At 42.4% G+C, this 17,712-nt stretch overlaps 2 protein-coding genes across 9 annotated transcripts in view; one reads left to right on the top strand and one right to left on the bottom strand.

The window, feature by feature from the left end:
• SCYL3 (SCY1-like, kinase-like 3) overlaps window positions 1-17,553 on the top strand; it is a 38,367-nt gene extending 20,814 nt beyond the window's left edge. For 2 of the 7 annotated variants that reach the window (XM_014540877.1, XM_014540874.1), the window contains 3 exons: window positions 972-1,139; window positions 1,835-2,487; window positions 2,850-3,402. In XM_014540877.1, the coding sequence (XP_014396363.1) occupies window positions 972-1,139; window positions 1,835-2,487; window positions 2,850-2,909 (881 nt within the window). In that variant the 3' untranslated portion in view covers window positions 2,910-3,402. Of the gene's footprint in view, window positions 1-971; window positions 1,140-1,834; window positions 2,534-2,564; window positions 2,673-2,849; window positions 3,403-17,356 lie in introns of those variants that run through there. The other 5 variants (XM_014540873.1, XM_014540872.1, XM_014540875.1 and 2 more) reach the window with 5 other exon arrangements.
• Window positions 3,486-17,712, bottom strand: part of LOC102254783 (chromosome unknown open reading frame, human C1orf112) — a 36,536-nt gene continuing 22,309 nt past the window's right edge. For both annotated transcript variants that reach the window (XM_005867636.2, XM_014540871.1), the window contains 9 exons: window positions 16,803-16,892; window positions 12,964-13,149; window positions 11,048-11,170; window positions 9,886-9,981; window positions 7,956-8,069; window positions 6,366-6,470; window positions 5,476-5,556; window positions 4,928-5,047; window positions 3,486-3,730 (listed from right to left, as the gene is read on the bottom strand). In XM_005867636.2, coding sequence (XP_005867698.2) covers window positions 3,530-3,730; window positions 4,928-5,047; window positions 5,476-5,556; window positions 6,366-6,470; window positions 7,956-8,069; window positions 9,886-9,981; window positions 11,048-11,170; window positions 12,964-13,149; window positions 16,803-16,892 — 1,116 coding nt within the window. In that variant the 3' untranslated portion in view covers window positions 3,486-3,529. The remainder of the gene's footprint in view (window positions 3,731-4,927; window positions 5,048-5,475; window positions 5,557-6,365; window positions 6,471-7,955; window positions 8,070-9,885; window positions 9,982-11,047; window positions 11,171-12,963; window positions 13,150-16,802; window positions 16,893-17,712) is intronic.

Here is a 17,712-nt window from a genome sequence, read left to right as displayed (position 1 = left end):
CTGTTGATGGCTATTACACCCATTTCTGGCTTTTTAACCCCTACCCACATATTGCACTAGATATCCTTAGAAATACAGTTTTATTGTTATAGGATCATGTCCCAGGAGTAGACTGAGTCACAGGAATATATACATTATTTAAAATTTTAGTAGATATGGTCAGTTTCCACAAATGCTTTAGTAGTTAAGTTCTTTTGACTTTGTTGGCCCATTAGGTGAAAAGCTGTTGGTGTTATGTACTTCAAGAAGCCTTATTTCAGTATGTTCCCACTGGACGTTACCTGGGAGGTGGCAGTCCTTTCTGGTCTTTAGAGGCTGTACAGGGTTGCTTCCTGCTCCTGTATGTAACCCTGCGTAGGAAGGACAGTGACATCGTGAAACTGGCTCTCTAATCCAGTCCTCCCTGATAGTTGGTAGATGCAGGGAAAGTTATTAGAAAAGAGCCCTCAGATAGACTAGGCTCTAATTTGATGCCAAGATAATTTTAAAGCAATTCTTGTTTCCCAAACCTTTGAGAGCTCGGACGAGACTGGGTCAGGGGGGCTCTGAGAGGACATAGAACTGCCGCCACCTCTACAGCTGTGACATGCACTCGTCAGACTGGGTGAGGCCTGTGCTGCCAAACAGCAAGTGAGAGGCTGGCAGAGGAAGTAGCCAAAATTGTGTTTGAATCCTTTTGAGCAATGCCAACTCTTGAGTATGAACTTTCTGGTTTTACAGGCTGTAACTTTTCTAACTAGGTGTCATCCTAAGGGTTCTGTCTCTCTAGTCCAACTCCACCAGGTGGACACTCAGCCTGTCCTCACACACCCCTAGGACAGGTAATCCACTCCAATACTAGGGGTACATTTTTCCCTGCACTTATTTGTGTTAAATATACCCATTTCCCTTAACTTGCTCACCTAACATGTGTGCCAGAGCAGGACAGTTTACCGTCCCTCTCACTTTTTGGAGTTTCTGTTTATCTTCAGATTCTCCCACGCATGTGGCCTGCAGCCAGCACAGGCAGCCCTCCCCCGGCTTGGAGAACCCCTCCAGGGTATTCCCTAAAGGGTTCTTTCCTGACGACAGGCCCGTCGGCAGCAAGAAGCACAAACAGCAAGATTCCTACACCACTCTTCCCCAGACAGGTAGAAATAGTAAGTTTATACAGCTTTTCCATTGCTCGGGTGAACGTTTTCTTGAGTAATAAGTTTAAATTCTGAAAATTAAGGACACTTTGGGGACACTTGAGACTGATTACAAGAGAAGTCAGCTCGGGTGCCACCTTGCCTCTCTAGGCCACAGGGTGGCAAACTACCTTTGCTTACGGCTGGCAGAGGGGCGGGTCAACACTGCTTGAATCTGTTGCAGCAGACACTTTCTTTACTTTGGACTTTTGATGCCTCCGTGTAGCATTTTCCAAATTGTATCAGAGCAATAGCTCTGGGAGATGACAGGTATGCGAGAGAAAGGTGTCGTGGTTCAGGAAGCCTGGGGAAAGGCTGGTCGTCACTGCACAGGCTTCTCCGTGCCCTGAGCACAAAGGCAACTGTTCAAGGGAAGGTACGTTGACTGAGGCCGACTTACTTGGCCACGCACACAGTTTTAGGGTGCACATAACTGACACTGCAAGGGTAACATAACATCAGCTGTCTTAACACTTCTATGTTTGTTTATAGACAACTGTGCCAACAGCATTTATGTTTGAGTATTTAGTAAAAGAAACTCTAATTGTTGCTTTTGTGGTTTAGTGTGCAAGGATATTTCTAAAAACTTACACTGTACATTTCCCTAAATATATTCTTGATTTTAACCAACATTTAGGAGAATAATTCTTGCACATGTCCCACAGGTGATCGATTTTCTCAGCCCAGGACATTTCCCATGAATGGACTTTCAGACGCGAAAAATACCTCAGGAGACAGTGAAAACTTCCTGCCAAGTCCCCAAGTGTCGGAGGAGTGGCCCGACTGGAGCGAGCCCGGGGAGCCTGAAGGTAGAACTGTCAGCACACAGGTGTGGCCTCCAGAGCCTGCCAGGTCCCCGCTCACGGACTTGAAGGTAGTGGAGACGTGGGATGACCTTAAGCACAGCAGCTTCAGCGATGCAGTGAGCCCAGGAGGTGGAAGCTCTGGTACCTCGGGGGAGCACAAGGCCATTCCCACTTCTCTTCTGCTCACAGAGGAGGCCAAGCCTTTGGCATCAAGCCAACCCCAAAAGACCAGTCCTAGCCCAGCCCAGCCCCCAAAAGTATCATCACGAGAAAGGCGCCCTAAGGTTCCATCGGAACTTGGTTTAGGAGAGGAGTTCACCATTCAAGTGAAAAAGAAGCTAGCGCAGGACCCTGAGTTGGACTGGTTTGCTGACATGATCCCTGAAATTAAGCCTTCGGGTGCTGTTCTTGTTCTACCTGAACGGAGGACAGAAACGGTGATCCCCAATGCGGATAGTATCTCACCAGGGATGCAGTTTTCCTCAAAATTTGCTGCAGCAGAAATGACTGAGGTAAGGATTTCCTTTGTGGGTACCAGCTGCCTTGTCCCCTCATAACAGACACCTAGCTGTCTTCCCGCCAAGGGAAGAGACACCTGTGCCCAGTCAACGCGGCAAGTAAAGTCACTTCCTATTACCCTCTTTCCTTCCCCAGAAAAATGCAGCGGTGTGGCTAAGTGTTCAGTGGCACTAGTAAATAGTCACCTTTTTACTTGGAAAAGGGAGAAGAGTAAGGTGTCAGCAGGTGGACTTCATTGGATTAGATGGTGCTTAGAAAGCGATTTTACTTATTTGCACAAGGAACTATAAACTGCTGACCTTTCGAATGTGGAGACGCTGTCCCAGCAGCTGCCTTTGGCTTTATGTCGTTGCAGGCGGAGTCTGAAGGCTGGGGAGATGCCGGGGAGCTGAACTGGGGAGACAGCAGCTGGTGACAATGGGTGTGAGTTAAACTCTAGGAAAAAGGATTCCTTTTTAAAAAAAAATCAAACTAATACCTCAAAAGCAGGCTCTGCAGACAAGAAAACCCCAAAGCATCCTGTTTTTCTCATACCAGGAGCTTTTCCAGTCTGTGCCAAGGAAGCGAGAGACCCTGGGTGTGGCCCTCAGCTGGGGGAAGAGCCTGTGCCTCCAAGGCCAGGTCATTCTGGAAGTAAAGGAAATAAATGCAAGACCTTCCAACTGATTAGCTTAATTTTGTGCCATTTCTTTACCAGTGAGAAGAGTGAGCTCTATTATGAAATGCAACACCTGGAAAACATTTTACTATGAAGGACGTAAATGACTTTAAATCGCTAAGGTTTCCTTCGGCAGCTTATTTATTTGTTTACAGTTATTCCCACATATATTATGTGGACCAAAGTTCTTCATGAGAAATATTCCCCATAATCCTGTTCTCTCAACATCCAATAAAGACTATTTTCACTAGATGCAACTTTACAAAAGTTGTTTTATGTGTTAGAAAATGTATAGACATAATTTACATAAATATTTTCACTTACAAACTACATTGTAGAAACCCAGTTCTGTCTAGCGATGGTCTGGTCCGGTCCATTCAAGTTTCATCCTGGAGCCTGCGGCTTTTCAGCTGATCAATCTTTTCCTGGAGCAGCTGCATTTCTGTGGGGAGCCAGTCAGGAGCAGGGGACTTCTGGAGCAGTAACTCGATTGCCTCCAGGGCCCCCGTTGCGGCCTGCAGTGCTGACCTGTACTCTTCCTCCACAGGGGGCTCGTGGCGGGCTCTTTTAGCACAAGGCTGGCAAACGAGAAAGACGTGGTGGGAATGTCCTACCTGTTCTAAAAACTGCCAAGAACTTTGTTGCAGACTAGAGCAAAGCTTATTAGAACAAGTTCTAAAACTATGAAAAGCTGCACGTGCACATTTTATTCTAGTCATTGGTTCACAAGAGCAGCACCACCACCATCCCCTGGAAAGACACGCGCAGGTGTTTTTGTCTGTCACAGTGACGCAGGAGCTGACGCCTCCCAGCCAGCACTTCAGTGAGTGAGCTCTAGACACACCCAACATGTCCTACCACAAAGCCCATTTGGATTTATGCTTCTTTCCATGTTTAATGCCAAGTTTATAACTACCGCCCAGGAAAGAGGGGTTGAGGGCCCCCTTATGCTACTGATAAGGATATTTAACTTTACAGACTTCAGGCATAAGAGTCTTGAAAACAAGTTATTAAAACTTAAAAGAACATTGTTGTTCTTGTGGATTGCAATTCCTAATATACTGTCAGTACTCAAAAAACAAACATCAAAAGAAAAACATTGCCCTAACCGGTTTGGCTCAGTGGATAGAGCGTCGGCCTGCGGACTGAAGGGTCCCAGGTTCGATTCCGGTCAAGGGCATGTACCTTGGTTGCGGGCACATCCCCAGTGGGGGGTGTGCAGGAGGCAGCTGATCGATGTTTCTCTCTCATCGATATTTCTGACTCTCTGTCCCTCTCCTTTCCTCTGAGAAAAATCAATAAAATATATTTTAAAAAAAAAAACATTTTAAATATCCCTAGAGGATATTTAATAATAGGCAGATGTGATTTTGAGGCACTGCCAAAAATTATTAGGCTGATTTAAAGAATGAGGCAGGTTATCTGGTAGATAAACATTCTGGAAGGTAAGTTCTCTGGTTTTCCTCTCTGGGTCACAAACTGGGAAAGAGGCAGCTATAGGTAACAGGTGTGTCGACAGTGTATTTGGTATGATGTTCAAAGCTTACTCTGTAGTCCTACCTGTTTTTAGGTGTTCATAACTTTTTAGGGGGAAAATGATTTTTTAGAGAGCATCTAGCATAAAACAGAATTTTACATGTCTAGATCTACTTATTTTTATATGCAACATGAGAACAAGAACCATACTAGTTTGTTTTGCTTACTCATTAAGTACTAAGAGCAGACTTTCTCTTACAAAAAAAGCTTGACCCATATTGTAATGCAATAGTCCATACCTGTGAAGATGACCACTTTGCTTCTTCTAACGTAACTGTTGCCAAGGATCCCCAGAAAATCCCTTTTTCCTGTTTCACACGCTCCACTCTAGCAGCTACCGTCTCGTCTGCAAATCCCGTCTGCAGAGATCATGAAAGACCAGGTAAACAGCCCATGTGATAAGACTGCTCCCGGTGTTAGGTAACCCGTGGTTTAACTATTATTCTCTTATGCTTCACCTAACACAGTTCCCATGAAAGTGACAAAGGATGCACAGATGTGGAAGCCATAGGATTGAGTCAAACTAAAAAGTCTGTGTCCTGGTCTGTCAGTGCAGAGAAGCCGTGCCTCAGTTACATCCGAACCACAGTGGTGCACATTAGCATCTAATCACGGTCACTAACAGTCGGGGTCCTCACTGCTACAGGCAGTGACTCCACGTGTCTGACTTCTATGATGTGTCACCACTGTGCAAAAGGTGAAGCTAGGGAGATAACCTGTTTAAAAAGTCACCTGATAAAGAACAGTGACACCATTGTTTTGATTCTGTGTAAAATAAAATAAATACCTTCTCCAGAAAGGATACCACTTTGTTCTTAGTTTCTTCAGAACTGAGGCAGTGGGGGACTATCTCTTCATTACTTGTTCCCTATTAAAAATTGATAAGAAATTTTAATATATTTCAATAAGTTGAAAAGACACATGAGTTTTAAGGGCCACCTTACTCAAAAAAGCATTTTAACCCATTGTACGCCATAAGCGTCTGTAGATGCAAGCGGCAGACCTTCCCCACACGCCACAGGCGTCTATTAAAAATGTTTGTCCTAAGTGGCAGCCCTGGCCAACTTTAAAATCGTTTTTCGTGAGAATTTTCAGCTGAAAATATTCAAGAACATCCGAATTGTAATATATTTATTTTTATAATATTCATTGCAAATTGATTTTTTTAATTAAATTCAAAATATTGTGGCGTGTGGGGATGGTTTCTGTTTTGGATGCATGGTAGTTAACTGGTTAAGAGAGAACAGTGCAGGGGATACTCAGGAGATGATTAGCTCGTAGTTCTTTCAGGTGCCTTAGAGCAATACCCCATTCTGCAATGTATACAGTGGGAAGGAGCCGTCCACGCCAGATCGCCTTCTCCACAGAACCAAGTTAATAGGTCTGTGTTCATCAACCTGACCGACCCCAGGATAGTTTGAGGTGATACGTATTACCTTCCAACCCAAAAACTGCATCGAGGAGACTGCCCGGATTAACAGACCTGGTTAGAATGCCTGTTGGGTTGTTGTTACTACCCACAGGCCCTTAGGAATCTCACTTCTTGATGCCTCATCTTTAGAAATATCTCCTGCAGCAGAACATTTTACAACTAAGATGCGGAAGCAGCTCATCACTGTTTCTGGGTGTCTGAAATGTTGAAATGCTTTGCAGGTCACTGCCATAGGTGGGTCTTACCTCTGCAAACTGAGTAAATGCCTCCAAGGCATGTTGTTCTAACAGCCAGTTCCTGTCGGCCAACAGCAAAGCAAAAATGGAACACAGGTTGGGCACAATTTTGTCCTAAAGAGAGAACCAAGCAGAGTAAATGCAATATGTCTAATGTTGTATTAAAACACATGCTGGTCATGTCACTCTTTTGCTTGAGTTTTCCATTTCGCTCGTATAAATCAGGGTCCTGACCTTGGCCTGCAAGCCCGCCGCCTCTGTTCATGACATTGATGCATCCTCAGTGTACCAGACAGACTCCCAGGTCAGAGCCTCTCTACCTGCCTTTCCCCTGCTCCCTCAGCTTGTCTTAGTGTCACCACTGACTGTACCACCCCACTTAGAGCTGTGCCCCATGTCCACATGCTCTCTTCCCTGCTCTTCACCCACCCACCCCCGCCCCCCCCAGCACTCACACCATCCCATACACTGCACATGTCACCACTTCTCTGGTCTGCAGTCTCTCAGTGGGGGATTCGTTGGGTTCATTATTGAATCCCCAGTGATTAAAACAGTGCCTGATACACATATACGAACTCAGTAATTTTTTTTTTCTTAAATGAATATATGAATCAATCTTATCTAATGGTTTTAAATGCCTCTCATTTGCTGATGAATCCCCAAAATTTCTTCAGGCCTTAACTTCACTCCTGGAAATAGATATATTTCTAGAAACATACAAGGTAATTTCTGCCAATAAAAACATCTGTTCTATAGGTCCTGGGCACATCATGGTCCAAATGCAGACGCATTCTTGGAAAACACTCTAATTCTAGAAAGATTTGGCTACTTTTGCCCACAGAGTTGAAAACAAACTGACAACAGCTATACTTATCTCTTGAAACAACCTGATGTGATGGCAACAAACGGGGCAGCATCATTTACCTGGGAACAAAGGAGACGGTCCCTTAGAAACTAACCAGGTAAATTTTTTGGTTGCAAAGATTTTAATCAACCCGTAATGTCAATTATGGTTTTGCTCCATTTACATAAAAGGTCCTCATCAGTGAGCTCGTCTCTCCCATGGAGGAGGGAAAAGTCAATTGTCTGAAACTGCTGGGTGGTGACGGCAGCAGCAAGGAAGGTGAGACTGAGGAAGACGATCTCCTTCAACAGAAGTGCACTACCAGGCCCTCACAGGATGATGTCATAAATACGCACCCAATTGTCAACTACATATACTTCGCAACATATTCAAAACAAACAGACTCCCTTTCATGGGTATAAAACCAAAAGAATAACTTCAGTAAGTTATCCAACTTCCTCATTATACACTATGTTTTCTTTGCTCAGAAACTTTGTGGGCACAAAGAAAATCTCAGACTACGTTGACGTGTGTGTGTGTGTGTGTGTGTGTGTGTGTGTGTGTCAATATATATTTTTCTGAAAAATAAAATTAGTTCTACTTTGATAGTCACTCTCTATTCATAAAACACATTTCCCCCCCAACTTTCATTGTCATCAATACACAGAATTGAAGAAATCAAAAGCCTAAAAATCCCTTAGTCATTCATTCTTGCAGCGTTTTTGTAATAACGAGAACAGAATGAAGAGTTTTACCTGGATAGCTGGAGATATGAAAAGTTTTCCTAGAGAAGCCACAAAGTCAAGGACTGCCAAGCGAACATGGTCTGGAGGCTCTAATTTCAGAAGTGAGGCCTGCAGAGTTACTACCTAAAGAGGCAAAGACAAAGAACAGTTATTTTGCAGAAACCTCCTGACTATGATTTTGATGGGGGTTTGGGAGGGGAAACAAAGCAAAACCCACAACAGCCAAACACTCCACAAACCCTAAACTTCATGAAGGTGGGATCTGAATAAAACAAATTGAGTCAGTTACTTCAGCATTCTTCCTACCAACCACTGTGTAAAAAAAAAGTTCCTGAAAAAGTATATACCAGTGCTCTTCCTTCAAACCTTTAAAAATTATTTTGTATTTTAAATTCTAGTAAGAGAAGGTCTTTATTATTAGCAGGGGTTGGCAAACTTTCTGTAAAGGACCAGGTGGTCAGTATTTTTAGGCTTTGCAGCAACATGTGTTCCCTGCTGCATACTTTATTGTATTTTATTTTATAAACCTTCAAGAAAGTAAAAATCATCCTTAGCTCTTGTGCTGAAAGCAGGGCAGAATCTAGCCAGGAGATTTGCCAACCCCTGATTTAAGGGAACAATGAGAGAAAGTCTTCTGTAAAACGGAAAATGCCTAAATGAACAATTTACTTATGTTGAAATTTTAGAACTTTAGTTATTTGGATTTTTTTAAAGGTAGGCACAATTATATTAAAATTAGCAGCATTTAATTTTTCATAAAATAACAGAACCTTCAGAATCAACAAATTCAACATGTTGCATTCAGTATAATTTGAGTGATTTTTACCACATTCTCATTATAATTCAGTAATATGTTACATATACAGAAATTTTAAAATATACCTAATTAGCCCTGGCTTATGTGTCTCAGAGGTCAGAGCGTCTGCCCACGGACTGAAATGTGCCAGGTTCAATTCCCGGTCAAGGGCACACACCTGGGTTCGCTCCCAGAGTTGGGAGGCAACCAGTCAATGTGTCTCATATCAATGTTTCTCTCTCTCCCTCCCTTCCTCCCACTCTCTCTGAAAAGCAATGGAAAAACATCCTTAGGTGAGGATTAACAAAAAATAAAACATATACCTAATTAGCAAATATTTAAATTTTTCATGTATACAGCCACTCACCAGAGCTTCCCACGTCTACTGCATCAGGATATTACCTTCCATCACCCAGCCTCCTGAATAACCAGGGACAGTCTTATTTCATAACAGCTTTTCTTTCTGTTTGTTTCTTGTGTGACTAAGCACAAGCCAACTCTTGACTTGGGGGATCATTCTGTCCAGTCTGGACTCATTCCAGAGCCTCTAGACCACTTCAGATAAGATGAAGCCTTTGCTTCTCTCGCCCCGCACTGGCCTAGAACCTCCCAAATGGGGCATAACTGAGCAACACTCCAGGCTCCGACAGTAACCCCAGTTTTGCCTGTCCCAGACATGCATGCTGGCATCAGAGAAAACTCAGCATTGTCTTCCTTCAAAACCATCATTTCCTCGAAGAAACAGGATTAGCCTTCATCCATGCTGGTTACAGTCCTCGCTCCCAGGGCTGTGAAATGCCTTTGAAAGTGCTAGGAATGCAGGTCCCACACTCTGACTCAACCACAGGGATTTTCTGGGCAGTTAACAGCAACAGAGAAGTTCTGCCTCTCCCCGATCAAGGAGATAAGGAAGACAGACAAAGGCTGGATTAACAGCCCAACAGACTAACAATCCACCACTAGAAGGAAGAAAGAAGCAATGAGGAGACATCCCTGGACAAGCAATATGTGCAACTCCACAAGAAAGGTAACAAGCAAACTGCGCAAGAAATCATTAAAAAGGACAGTTTCTAGAAAGTTATTTTAAGTCACCCCAGTTTAACAGCTTCCTCAACAAAGTATCCACTTGCTCACTATTCTTACCTGACTGATCAGCTGAGGATCTAGAGTTTGAATGAAAAATCCCAACAGTGGAAATAAAAGGCTGAGTGTCCGTTGAACATAAGGTTGACCTGTTACCTTAAATAAGAAACAAAATAATCTTGTTGAAAATGTTCAATAACATGTGAATAGCAGCCTTTTAATCAGCATTTACTCTATATCTAGGTTCTTTGTGTTTATCACCTCACTTATGCCTTACAGATCTCTGAGGCAGGTACTCCCCTCAGCTTACTAAGAACGGGGGCAGGTCACACCATCTGCTCACGACCATGTCGCTAGTAAAAAGCAGAGACACGATGCAAACCCAGATCTAATTACTTCCATCTGCCTCTGTACTTGGATATCCTGAGTCTTAAAATTCCACTCCTCTCTCCATAACTGTCTGTCATGATATTGTAAGCTATATAAGTTAAATAACCTGCTGAACTCAAGTTTTTGGTCATACATAGAAGATTTATTCAATTTTAGAAAACAGGTCTTTTATGAATATTTATTGAATGATTTGTGAGGACTGGGGGGAAGCACTTGTTTAAGCGAAAATATGCAGATGGGAAATCTGACCACACAAACTTTATGTTGAACCACCTGCAAAACCGTCTATTATTTCCCACAAGTGCCACTGTTGCTTTCTGCTTTCACAGGCGGGACAGCCAAAGGTCAACATTTATTTCTACTCAGTCAAAGAAATCAAATGTCACAGATTTTTAAATCCATATTTTCAAACTGCAGTAACGTGTGGGACACATATACTATTTCCAGCCCACTCATCGCTAGGCTTTGTCTTTGCTGGGTCATCCATCTACTTGCCCCTTCTACCTTTAAGCCCAAAAGATATTATTAAAGAACCGAGAATCACAAAACAGGCAAAACTAACCCAAGGGAGAAGAGAAATAATAGGGTAAGAAATTTAAAAAAAAAAAAAAATGGGTCCAACTGGTCCTGAAACTGTTAGCTGGACTGTCACCATCTTGACTAGGTTCTGGCTTCACTAATCTAATTCAATCGTACAAGTAAGTTGTAATCACAAGCTTTACCCAGCACCTAAAGAAATGAGATCCCTTTTACTCTACAGGGAAATTTCAATACTATTCTCTTGTCGATACATTATTTTTTCTTCAGGGAAATCATCAGTTGTGTTCCTTACCAGATTAGTGTTTAGAAAAGCCCAAAGCTGACTTCCGGCTTCCATAACTGCAGTTTGTTGTCCAATATCCAGAGCTTCGCTCGCAGAACTATTCACAGCAAGCAAAGCAGACAGCGCCGCGTTCTACGGAGAGACAGGAAAAGGACCCGAGTTGAGACACCAGCCTCACGGAGCTGAGGCCAATTACCTAGAGGTTATGAGTTACTCATAACTCTTCATAAAAATCCATGTGCAATTATATTCCTAAGACCCAAAGCCATCTTTTCAGCTATTTCTTTAATATATTTTAATAAAACTAATTTTCCTTAACATAGAAATATTAGCTTCATTTTTTAAAATAAACCTTTTTCCTTTTAGGTTAAAAACTTAATAAGAAAATAAAAAGAACATTTTATCTTAATAAGTTTGATACAAATAGTCAGTATGGCCAAGCTAATTTATAACATTCATCAATTTAGACCTGGTCAGTGTATTTCAGCTGGTTGGAACATCGTCCTGTACACTGAAAGGTTGCGGATTCAATCCCGTCAGGGAATGCACGGAAAACTGACAGACGTTTCTCTCTCACATCAATGTCTCTCTCTCTCTAAAAGTCAATAAACTATTCTTTTTTTAAAAAATGTAAGAAGAAGTAGTACACTATCTAGAATCACAGACTAAAAACAACCTCTTCTGGATTCACTCTTAGTTACATATCCCATCTTAGCCCCCCAACCCTCCCCACCCCCACCAGGTGTGGGCTTGGTTGGGGTGTGAAGTGAAGGCCATGAGAATGGAACGACAGTAACAATGCCTTTCACCCATTATATGTCAACAACCCCTTAATTTTATGTAATTACCATACTGCTCTTTATTTACAATTTACCCATTTCTTTTTATAAATAAACAGGTTAAGTAACCTGCTGAACTAAAGTTTTTGGTCATACATAGAAGATTTATTCAATTTTAGAAAATAGGTGCTTTTATTTTACCCAATACAAAATATTTTTTGTCTTTACTATAGAAATTAGTTGCCCAATAAATGCAAAACGTGAACCACTTAGCCTACTCCTAACTAGGTATTTAATAGTTCTGCCAAATAAAGGCACATAAATACGTTTATTTCCTTTAGATACATGCAAATGTCATTATGATAATTGTGGTCAAGTGCCATTAAATAGAGCGTATTAGAACATTTACACTCAGAAATGAAATATAAACCCCTCAGAAATCCTGAACTTACCAGTCCCCAACCTTTTGAAGGCCCTGTCCCCATCCTTGCTTGATTTTCTTCATCTTATCACAAACTGATAATCATACTTACCAGTTATTTTACTACCTTGCTAAGCTAGAATGTAAGTCCATGAGAGGAGGAATTCTTGTTCTGCTCCCTGAGATACCCAATGCCTAGAACAAAGCTTGGCACACAAGAGCACTCAAAATAGGTTTGAGTAAATGAATGAGCAAATGAACACTAAACTGGAAAATTCAACTCCATGTATTATAATCCATTTTTCAAAATTGTAATTATTACTTCTTACAGATGAACTTCTTTTTTATTGCATTATTTTAAGAGGGAGCATTCTAAGTAGAAAGGTACATAAAGGCTCAGAATACATAATATAGGGGTTGTATCCTGTCAAACAGAAGGACCTAGAGCTGTGTCAGCAAAAATACTAGATAAAGGAATTTTGTAATGTGAACATTGGTTCAGTATGTCTTGAGCTTCAGACACCCACCCTCCATATAATTTATAATTTACCTCAGTCAAGACAGGATGTTTCCCAGAGCCTTTCACAGAATGTAGAAATCTGAAAATCTCACAAGTTTCTAACCTGAGGGCCGAGACTGGTCCATCTTATTACAACCCACCCATTCCTAAAACGGTGCTCACCAACCACTACTGAAAAATCAAATCAATCAAACTGATTACTTGCCAGCCACTCGAGTTCCCCCACAGTGCGACTGCCACCAAGCCACCTCCTGCTCTGTGCAGCGCCTACTCTGACAACCTCATGAGCAGTTTGCTTCCTTAGCTCAGCGGGGAAAGCCTGGAAAGAAATATGTTGCCACAGAGGCAGATTTTCCGCTTCTTTTGGGGCAAATTTCTGGATAAACTCCACCTGAAATAAATGGTTCAAGAAACATGAGTAATTTAATATATTATTTAATATATTTTAAAAGTTTTTAATTAAACAGTGTTATCACAAGGTACCAGATTCAAGGTTAACTGAAATGAACACTTATTATTTTTGTTGTTTCATTTGTCTCCATCAGGAACATTATGAAAATGCACTGAGAATGTTAAAGAATATATTTCCTTAATAGTCAGGTCAGCTATCTTATAAGTTCCTACCCAGTAAGCCTACTATTTTTTTCAAATATATTTTTATTGATTTCAGAGAGGAAGGGAGAGGGAGAGAAAAACAGAAACATCAATGATGAGAGAGAATCATTGATCGGCTGTCTCCTGCACTAGGGATGGAGCCTGCAACCCGGGCATTGCCCTTGACCAGAACTGAACCTGGGACCCTTCAGCCCGCAGGCCAACGCTCTACCCACTGAGCCAAACCAGCTAGGGCAAGCCTACTATTTTCCTACGAATTCATACTATCATCACCTTATACAGTTAAGTCAGAAGTAATATTCCCAACACGGCAACAGGAACTTAAAGAAGCAAAGGTCGTAGAGTCAGTTTTCCAGTGGGAACTGGCTCTGCTCTACTTGAGACAACGCAGGACTAGCTTGGCATTTGTTATGGGTGTTTGGGAAGTTCTTTAATTTCTGAATCACTGTTTCTTCATCTGTATCCCTTGTACAAGGCTGACATGAGGACCAAAACAGTTTGAGTGCCTGATATAAAGCCCGGTCCACATTACAGTCTCCAAAAATGTCTGTACCCTCCCTCCTTCCTCTAGAGGAGTAGCCATGTCTTAGGAAAAAGAGCTGAACAGGGCAGAAGTGACACTTGGTATATGCTCACTTCAAACCTCACAGCTGCCATCAGAATAAGCCTCAGTATCTCAATATCAGGGCTAATGAACACTCCCAAGGACTTGAAGAACAGGGATTCAAATTCAGATTTGTCCTTTAATTGTTAACTTTTTTTTTTTTGCTAATCCTCACCCAAGGATATTTTCTCCATTGGTTTTTAGAGTGGAAGGGAGGGGTAAAGACAGAGAGAAACATCCAGGTGAGAGACACATCGATTGGTTGCCTGCCGAATGAGCACAAAATGTGCCAGGCATGGAGCCTGCAAACAAGGTATGTGCCCTTGACCCAAATCAAACCTGGGACCCTTCAGTCCACAGGCCAACGCTCTACCCACTGAGCCAAACTGGCTAGGGCTATCTTTTAATTGTAAATTTTAGCATAGTAACTTGCTCATAGCAGAAAATCAATATTTGATAACTGAAGGAAAAAATTAAAAACCCCTCATTTACCCATAACATATATCTGATAGCCTCAATTATTGGGGAAAATTTAGAAAATGGAGATGAAAGATGTCTAAAATTAGTTTATCTCCTTTATTTATAACAAAGCTTCTAGACCTCACTTAGAGCTAATTTGTTGTGAGTTGTATTATTCTAAAAGTTAAAATTTCACAACAACCCTGGAAACGAATACTTTTATTCCTATTTTCTATGTGAGAAACTGAGGTTAAGAGGACCTTTTCCCTCCCTCCATGAAGAGCAATGTACCGAGAACCTAGGACAAGGCCTCTGACAGGAGAGTGAGGAGAGGAAAATTCAAAGGGACCTGAGCAGACCACTAGGCTAGAGCTGGGAGGAAGGACAGCATGTCTTCTTGAGTGCTCACAGTCGGCCTCGGGTGCTTCTGCCTTGAGGAGGCTAGAAGGTTGGTGCGGTTCTCCCAGGGCCCAGCCAGCCTCTCTAGGGCAGGAAAGAAGACTGCAGACTCGGGCCAAATACTCTAGCGCAGTGGTTCTCAATCTTCTGGCCCTTTAATACAGTTCCTCATGTTGTGGTGACCCCCAACCATAAAATTATTTTCGTTGCTACTTCATAACTGTAATGTTGCTACTGTTATGAATCGTAATGTAAATATCTGATATGCAGGATGGTCTTAGGCGACCCCTGTGAAAGGGTCGTTCGACCGCCAAAGGGGTCGCGACCCACAGGTTGAGAACCACTGCTCTAGTGAGAGTAACTCCCAGCGCTTACTGAGCACCCCTCCAGTGCTAGTGTCTTACAGATATTACTAAGTCCTTACAAAACTTTTCAAAACTAGCTATACATATCCACCACTTTGTAGACAGGGAAACTGAGGTTCAGAAAGGATGACCTGTCCACGGTCATACTAAACCAGGATTCAAACAGAGGCCTGTAACCCTTTCGCTAACCTAGTGGTTCCCAAGCTTGCGTCCCTGTCAGATTCATGTAGGAATTTAACAACAGTAACAAGAACAAATTACTAAGCCTCACTTCATAGCCACCACTCCATACCCAGATGAAGGTCCGGGAACCTGTTTTTTTAATGTTGTTGTTTTTTCCTTTCTTTATTGATTAAGGTATTACATGTGTCCTTATCCCCCATTGCCCGCCCCCTCATGCCCTCACCCCCCTGGGTGTCCACTGGTTATGCTTATATGCATGCATACAAGTCCTATGACTGATCTCTCCCCGGAACCCCCACTCTCCCTACCTTCCTTAGGCCTCCCAAGTGGCCAGTCTGAGGGACTGCCCAAGGCTACCAGGCCCTGTAACTGCAGAGCCTCCTCCATCACAGCTTGTTTCCTCACAACCTCAACAGCTACGGCCATCCTACTTTCGATTTCCCCTGCATGTTAAACTCATTTACTGAAGAAAAAAGATATCACTAAGGGCATAAATAATATTCTAGCTCTTCAAATTAGTTACAGAGGCAGGAGACATAGAACCGTTTCAAGTATCTTAAATGCACGAGAAACAAGAGGGAAGATGTTTCAGGAAGAGAGAATTAGAACTATTATCTAACTTGCAGCAAAGGCACTGACAAACTTAAGTCAGGCTCCTCTGAGCCTTCCTATGACTAGCCTTCGACCTTGGGCTGTCCCCTATGCTGGGCCTGCATCATCCAGTTTGGAAAGAATCTCTCCCCCTTGCTATCTGAGCACCTGGTCTGTGTTCAGCAAGAATCTTGTCAAGTCAGTTTAGCAAAAATCACCCCGCCCCGATGTTTCATCTACTAATTCTGACGTCCACTTGCTCCCTGACTCTGAGCCTCACCTGTCTGTGTGGAATTCAGAACTGAGCCAGCTGCACCCTGAGGTCTCTTTCTCCTATCGTGTTAGTTCCTGAATAAAATCTGCATTTACCACTTTAACTACTATGTAGCTCTGGTTTTTCTTTAACATCAAAATCTAAACTCATCTAAAAGCAATAAGCAATGATACATTAAAAAGTGTGTTCTTATTGCCCTGGCTGGTGTTGCTAAGTGGTTAGAGCATCAGCCCATGCACCAAAGGGTCATGAGTTTGATTCCTAGTCAAGGGCACACACTTGGGTTGCAGCCCCAGTCAGGGTACGCGTGTGGAAAGCAACCAATCCATTTCTGTCTCTCACATCGATGTTTCTTTTCTCTCTCTCCTCTTCCCTCCCTTCCACTCTCTCTAAAAATCAATGGGGAAAAAGATCCTTGGGTGAAGACTATTAAAAAAAATTTGTTATGCCAACATTTAAACATAGTATAAGTGGGGGGAGGAAAAAGTTTTAAAAAGAGTCTGAACCCAATCCTCAGCAGTTGCTCAAAGACGTGACAACGAGGACATTCTTGCCTGGTGGGGTGGGGCCATGAAGAAGAAGAGACGCCGCAGTAGTATCGACAGGTTGGTGAGCTGATGGCATTCTCCAGGGCAGGACTTTATCTGGGAAAAGACAGGAGATTGACTGGCCTAAAATCTTATCCTATATAATAAAAGCCTAATATGCTAAGCGTTCGGTCATCTGGTCAGCCATTCAACCACTCAAAGCATAATATGCTAATGATATGCTAAAGTTGTGCAACTGCTCGCTATGATGTGCACTGACCACCAGAGCGCAGACGCTCAATGCAGGAGCTGTCCCCTGGTAGTCAGTGTGCTCTCACAGGGGGAGTGCCGCTCAGCCAGAAGCTGGGCTTACAGCTTAAGCCATCAGTTAGACATCCCCCGTGGGCTCCCGGACTGCGAGAGGGTGCAGGCCAGGCTAAGGGAGCCCCCTTCCCCGAGTGCACGAATGTCGTGCACCAGGCCTCTAGTCTTTTATAAGCTTTTATATGCCAAGTGTTAACAGTAGCTCTTTCTGGGAGATAAGATTATAGGTAATTTTAATTTTTTTTCCATGAACGTAGATTACTTTTATACTGAAAGAAGTATTTTGATGTTATATTTAAAACACCACGTTGGAATCTTGGTTTCAAATTATCATTTGATGACAACCTCCTACTCAAAAACAATTCATGGAATGTTTTCAGATCTAAGCACAACAGTGCAGAGGTGGGTATAATTCTGTAAGATGGAACCATAATTAAAAGATCTATAAACTCAATTTTCTGGAAATCAATTCCTTGCATAATATACTAAGGCCAGGGGCAAAATAAATAAATAAATAACGAATAGGTCATGACCATCTTCAATGGAATGTATCAAACATCTCAGAATTAAAAGTAAAAAAGATCAATGTGAAAAGATTAAATCATCACGGAAT

The sequence above is a fragment of the Myotis brandtii genome, unplaced genomic scaffold, assembly GCF_000412655.1.
Source record: "Myotis brandtii unplaced genomic scaffold, ASM41265v1 scaffold250, whole genome shotgun sequence".
NCBI classification, from domain to species: domain Eukaryota; kingdom Metazoa; phylum Chordata; class Mammalia; order Chiroptera; family Vespertilionidae; genus Myotis; species Myotis brandtii.
The sequence above is the reverse complement of the archived record's forward strand: the minus strand, read 5'-3'. Positions and strand labels throughout refer to the sequence as shown.